We start from the raw sequence: 7,044 nt of genomic DNA on the forward strand, positions 1-7,044 counted from the left end.
GTGTACTCAGGATGTGGTGGTTAGCGTGGTATCACAGGCCCCCAGTTTCAGAGAAAACCAAACTCGACCCTGAAACATAAATGCAAAAATATTGCAGGAATATGACCTATATTAAAAAAAAATTGCCCCAGCAAAATTAAACTTTTAAAACCTTTATGCTCATGCTGAAAGAAACAACACCTACTCTGAATTTTCTATCTCATTTTGTTCTTACTCATGGAAAAAACTAGTCTTCCATTAACAAACAGTCATTAGGGGAAAAAGTTACATGTTAACATATAATATACAACTAATATAATTCCTATTTACATCTTATAATATGTACTTGTATTTTGGGTTTCTGTGCACCACAAGGTGTTTTTGTGGCATTTTATGTGCGTCACAAATAAAGAAAAAAACCCATACAGATTGCGAAATTGATAATTCTCAAATGCAATTACTATCTATAACATTAGCTTATCTAGAATTTTTGAATGTACGTGAGTAGCAAATGTCACCAGTTATCATGGTGATCAGTCAGAGATGTGTCTGTTCTTCTGCACACCCATAACAAGTAGACTGTTTGCATGAACCTGACTTGTGCATTAAAATAGAAAGGAAAAACACTGCAGCTTTTACACCCTGATACTAACACGGTACGTGAGCCTCTCTGCTATTTTAGGCGAAAGTCAGCTTTATATCAGAACAAGCTGTTAAGCCAGACCATGTGATGTCCAGTTTTCTTTAAAATTACCATGCAATCTCCATAATGGAAATATATAACGTCATTGCATATTAATTTTAGAACTACAGTGAAAGGATAGCAACAACTTCACCTACTTCCAAGGTGCATGGAGAGGATGAGAAACTAACAATGCAGGCACTCCAGCAACACTTAAAGGTTGCTGAGGGAACAACTTTATTAACTGACCAATGCGTCATCAGGGTATTCCTCACCATCCTGACCCATCATGACCCTGATGAAGGCCACAAGCTGAAACGCATTGGTCAGTTAATAAAAATGTTCCTCTTTACCTATAACTACAGTAAAAGAAATATCAGTTACAATTTTAGGTTTTACACTGCACTTTGGCAGTTATGAAGGTGAGACAACGGAGTTAGCTTAAGTGATTAGGACAGCGATTAGCAGCATAGTTTTGAGTGGTACTACTCTAAGCATGTTGTCGTTTGATTGGTTGAGCAGCATGTTGGAGGATACAGAGACGTGCTAGCTGGTTTAACATCTGGTTAGTTGGTTGTTAATTGTTAGCACACTGCACTGTTGGGTGATGTTATTATCTGGCAAAATTATAGCAACAAGTGAAAAGAAAAGTGAAGAGACTCCTTAGTAGAGCTGCTTTGAGGGTATTGGCAAAGGCAAAGTGATAAAGATCAAAACCACACATACCACCTTCCCTTAACCCCTAGACTGGCATTGAAACTATCACTCAACTTTTAGTACAGGTTATTGGTGCAAGGTTTGTTTGACAGCTGGCACAAGTCTGTTTACCATGCCCTAATGATGTAAATGATGCACATCTCCAGATTGCTATCAGTGTTTAGCTGCATTTCTATATTGGCTTCCTTCCTGCACATTGGTTATTTCCATTTTTGTACAAAAACAGTGAGACTTAGTAAGAACAAGAGTTCCCAGGAACATTCCTCACCCACATTTTTCATATTTTACAACAAACGCAACATTTGCTTAAAAGTAACTTTAATTGATTGTGGGAAAGCTTCAAATATATACTTTTTTTAAAACAAACATATTTATGACAATGAAACATGACAAACTGACATTTATATTTATATATATTTATATATTATATTATACTATGTAGCTATAGTATTCCTTTTTTTAACTTTAATGATGAAATATAGCAAGAGCGGTAAAGCTAAGTAGAGTGGCACTGATTTTAGTAAGCTTTAATTTGGGGGGGATTTCTCAGACACATTTTCACTGCTCCTTGTTCCTCCATCCTGCGTGTCCTCTCCCAAAGTGACATTCTTTTGAGGGATCTTTTCTGATGTTGGGGGTGCAGTGGATGTTGCTGGTGTGGATGTTGCTGGAGTGGATCCTGTTGGGGTCGTGTCACTTGTGAATCCCTTTTGCGAATTCTCCCTGTCCACCTTCTCAATTGCTTTTCTTGTCCAGTCAGCGTCTGGTTTGGCACAGATTGTCTTTCCAAGCACGGTCCGTAACCTGCAATTTTTGGTTGGCTATTAATGGCATTGTAATACATTTCTAACATTATTTGTATATACTGGTAGGTGCAAACAGATTTAGAGGCCTCACAGCAAGCCTGCATGTTCTCTCATGTTGTGGGTCCTGGGTCTAGATAGGTGGTTGGCACCTATCTAGACCCAGGACACTCTTACAAAAGAGAGTCTTGATTCTCAAATGCTTCACTTCTTGCTTTTAAAAGTTAATAAAAAAAAATATTTTCACCTCTGTTGCAGCTAGTGGCATGCAATTAGCTTGTATTGAACATCTCCATTCTCAGTACACAGTAAATTTGCTTATCAAATATTTTCCCCTGCAGCATCTCTTTACAGAGTGGTTTCTGAAACTCGAAGGCCTTCCTGTGAACATGTTTTCAAAGAATTTCCTCCAGTACAAAGAGGTTTCAGTGAGAACTGCTGACAGGTTTTTGGATCGTTAGGAATGACATGACTACTAAAGTCCCAACTGGCCAATTTAATTGGTATAGTGGTGAAAATCAAAGACAGACACTGTATTTGAATAGTCAAACATGTAGAACCAAACTTCTCAGAATGACTGGATATCACCACAGGAAAATGCAGTGTGAGGTTTTTTATTGAACACTTACTGTACTGCTTTGATGCGACAAGTATCTTCAGTCTGAATGGAGTAATTCACAATTCGGTCAAGTGAGACTCTGGTTTTGGACCACACGACACAACAACTGCGTATGCTTATAGGGGCTGAAAATGTCACACACAGAAAAAGTCGCATTAATTTTATCCGTTAAAAACAGTCAAGCTATAAAGTAAATGAAAAATTATTTCTTCCTTGCAGTACTCACTTGTACGGACTGAGCTCATCCAGGTAGTGAAACAGAGAAAAGCGGCTAAAACCAGGCTGGGCTGCATCTTTAGTATTCCGCTTTAGGTTTGTTCTTCAGAAGCTGAGCCTCAAAGCTGTCGGCACAAACCTTCACAGCCTGTTAAATAATCTCTGTGCCTCCCTGAGCTTTTATCAGAGTATCGAATCAAATGAGTCTTGCTCACATGGCAGACGCAGTGCATGCGTTCATGGTATTTCCTAGTGTGGTCTTTCTGAGCAATCAGGTTTTGATGTTGATTCTAATAAAAAAAAAAAAGGCCCCTTTGCGCTCGTTCTCATTTTACCAACACAATGGGGTAAAAAACCACTGAGTTCATCATTTATATTTAAACTGTTAACAATGCAACAAGTACAACAGCATCAGAAATACAAACTCATAAATAATCGTAACTATGTGCATGCACAGAAACAGATTAATCCACTTCCTTTATATTCAATCTGAAAGCCACAGGTGACCTGCATTTTAGGTGGCATGTGGCGTGGTAATTTAAACCATGGAAAGTTTTCACGGTGAGAAAGTGAGTTAAGATCAGTGAGTGATTGAATTTGAAAAGCATCAGTCTGAGAAGTTTTAGCAGACTGATACTAATGATTACATCACTAGGCAAACTGATGATGTAATCGAGTCAGTTTTTAAAATGAGAGAGATTGGATTAAATTAAAATCACTTTATTATAGTAAATAAAGAGTGAGTAGGTTCAGAAAGCAGAGTTTCCTCATTTGACAAACATTAGAGGTTAGTGTGCAGTTAAAGGTACGAGCAACGACAGCGACCAGAGTATGAATAATTCTAATTAAATCCTGTTTTAACTGATTATGACAAAAACACAATATTTGCTGGAAAGTGCTTTATTGGCAGTTAAAAGTGGGAAAACTTTAAAATACATTTTTGTACATGACAACAATATGAAAACAAAGAATGGTGATATATGGTAATATATAGAGAGATTAATGTTACTTTTATCAGGTACTGTTGATGAAATAAAGCAGGAAGAGTACAATAAAAAAGAGCAACATTTGCCGACTATGATAAGTTTGAAATGTTTTGTGATTTCTCAAACACATCGTTTCTTGTTCCCTCTCATGGCCTTTTCCTCTGTCCTTTCCTTCTTCTGCACTTCGTCAGAGAGATATTTTTTGATTTTGTGGATGTTGTTGTTGTTGTGGATGTTGTTGTGGATGTTGTTGTTGTTGTGGATGTTGTTGTTGTGGATGTTGTTGGTGCGGATGCTGGTGGTGTGGATGTTGTTGATAGTGAGGATTTTGTTGTTGTAGATGTTTTAGTTGTGGATGTTGTTGTTGTGGATGTTGTTGTTGTGGATGTTGTTGTTGTGGATGTTGTTTTTGTAGATGTTGTTGGTGTGGATGTTGTTGGTGCGGATGCTGTTGGTGCGGATGCTGTTGGTGTGGATGTTGTTGTTGTAGATGTTGTTGGTGTGGATGTTGTTGGTGCGGATGCTGTTGTGGATGTTGTTGGTGTGGATGTTGTTTTTGTAGATGTTGTTGGTGTGGATGTTGTTGGTGTGGATGTTGTTGGTGTGGATGCTGTTGGTGCGGATGCTGTTGTTGTGGCTGTTGTTGGTGTGGATGCTGTTGTTGTGGATGTTGTTGGTGTGGATGTTGTTGTTGTAGATGTTGTTGTTGTGGATGTTGTTGTTGTGGATGTTGTTTTAGTGGATGTTGTTTTTGTGGATGTTCTTGGTGCAGATGTTGTTGGTGTGGATGTTGTTGTTGTAGATGTTGTTGTTGTGGATGTTGCTGATGTGGATGTTGTTGGTGCAGATGTTGAGAGTGAGGATGATTCTGGTGTGGATGCTGGTTTGTATGTTCTTGGTGTGGACGTTGTTGGTGTGGATGTTGTTGTTGTGGATGTTGTTGGTGTGGATGTTGTTGTTGTGGATGTTGCTGATGTGGATGTTGTTGGTGCAGATGTTGAGAGTGAGGATGATTCTGGTGTGGATGCTGGTTTGTATGTTGTTGGTGTGGATGTTGTTGGTGTGGATGTTGTTGTTGTGGATGTTGTTTTTGCGGATGTTGTTGGTGTGGATGTTGATAGTGAGGATGCTTCTGGTGTGGATGCTGGTTTGGATGTTGTTGTTGTGGATGTTGTTGGTGTGGATGTTGTTGTTGTGGATGTTGTTGGTGCTTTCTTCTTGTCCACCCACTCCATTGCTTTTATTGTCCAGTCAGCATTGGGATTAGCGCATATTGTCTTTCCAAGCACAGTCCGTAACCTGTAATTGTTAGTCAGTCATTAATTGCACTGAAATACAGTTTTGACATTATTTCTAAATATATTCTGGCATATTTGGTACATGTTAAGTTTAAAGAAAGAGGCTGGTTGGCTCTGTTGCCTCACTGTGTGGCGGCCCTGAGTTCAAATCTGGGCACGGTCTGTGTGGAGTTTGCATGTTCTCTCTGTGCTCTGATTTCTCCTGACTCTCAATAATATTACAAGTAATAGTCGCTTTTCTAGGCCAATGACATTCCCACAAAGAGTTTTTTGTCTAAAACGTTTCACTTCCCCTATAAAATAAAAGTTAATATTTATAGCAAAATTGTTCCCTCTCAGTTACACCTAGTGTTACGTTGTCGGAGTCCGTTCTTGGTCATCTAAGTCATGGTAGTCATAAGAACTTGAAAAGAGGGCGACTGTACTGCAGTTAAATGAAGAAGTTTCGCTTCTCATCTAAAAGGATTCTTTTTCTAACAGTTCAATATTCACTCAGTTTTTAACAAACTTTTCCTGGACCATCTCTTTGCTTAGAGGGTTAAATTATTTATTTGTTATATCATTTATGAAGACAATTTAAAAACATTCAGGTTATCTGAATTTTATTATTTTATACCCATCCATACATTTCAGGTTTAGGAAAAGTACTCTCGCCCAAAGTCAGCCTAAGGCGAGAGGCAAAGTGGACCCTGGACAGGTCGCCGGTCCATCACAGGACCACATACAGTCATTCACATGTACATTTACACCTGATGTCAATTTAGAATGACTAGTTACTCAGGCCTGTCTTTGGACTGGTGAAACATCTAGAAAAGACCCCAGCTGGCCAACAGCTTTGAACCCAGAATCTTCATGTCGCACGTGTTTTATTTTTACTAAAAACTTTTTTACTAAAATACAAGTTAAAGTACAGTGTGAGGTTTTATGAACACATACCGTACTGCTTTGATGCGACAAGTATCTTCAGACTGAATGGCATAATTCACAATTCGGTCAAGTGGGACTCTGGTTTTGGACCACGAGACACAACAGCTTTCTCCAGGTCCTGAAAAAGTCACACAGACAAAGTCACATTAATTTTTACCCTGAAGAAAGACCACACAGTGAATGAAAATCCTTTTTTTTCTTTCCTTGCAATACTCACTGGCAAAGGCCAAGCTCATCCAGGTGGTGAAGCAGAGAAGAGTGGTTACAACCAGGCTGGACTTCATCTTCAGTATTGCGCTTTGGGTTTGTTCTTCAGAAGTTGAGTCTTGATTCTGTCAGTGCAAACCTTTACAGCCTGCTAAGTAATCTTACTCCTTTCTGATCAGATAACGGAGTGTCGAATCAAAGCAGTGTTGCTCACGCAGCAGGCGTGGGGTATATGACGTTTCCAGCTTGTGAAGTTCTCTCAGTCATTCTGAGCATTAAATTTTTGATCTCGCCTCTTATAAAACATAAGCCCCTCTGCTACTCCCCCACCCCACCCAGACCTTTCATCATGGGGGGATAGTCACTATGGCCACATAGTGGGGAAAGGAAATATTGACTTCATCTGTTACAAGCTAAAAATGACAAACAGTCCTTTCACCACAGACCTGCCCACAATGCAACACAAACAGCAGCGTATAGAAATACAAACACACATAAACATAGTTACTTGTACACACACAGAGATACTCATCACTTCCCTTTGTGCTCACTCTGAAAGCCACAATTGCCTCCACTGTCACTACGAGTTTGAAAAGTTTGCTAGCTTAAA

General features: G+C 39.1%; 1 protein-coding gene across 1 annotated transcript; it reads right to left on the reverse strand.

Annotated features, from left to right (window-relative positions):
• Window positions 1–1,857: 1,857 nt before the first annotated feature.
• Window positions 1,858–6,553, reverse strand: LOC146648294 (uncharacterized). The gene is made up of 7 exons (XM_085390065.1): window positions 6,445–6,553; window positions 6,237–6,345; window positions 4,909–5,301; window positions 4,129–4,297; window positions 3,027–3,093; window positions 2,811–2,925; window positions 1,858–2,182 (listed from the first exon to the last, which is right to left on the reverse strand). The coding sequence occupies exons 1-7, from the start codon at window positions 6,509–6,511 to the stop codon at window positions 1,906–1,908; spliced, it is 1,197 nt and encodes a 398-aa protein (XP_085246191.1). The 5' UTR covers window positions 6,512–6,553; the 3' UTR covers window positions 1,858–1,905.
• Between the last annotated feature and the right edge of the window lie 491 nt (window positions 6,554–7,044).

This window comes from Rhamphochromis longiceps, linkage group LG18 (assembly GCF_057381845.1).
Source record: "Rhamphochromis longiceps isolate RC_006_pf linkage group LG18, R_longiceps_female_GT1.1, whole genome shotgun sequence".
Classification (NCBI taxonomy): Eukaryota; Metazoa; Chordata; class Actinopteri; order Cichliformes; family Cichlidae; genus Rhamphochromis; species Rhamphochromis longiceps.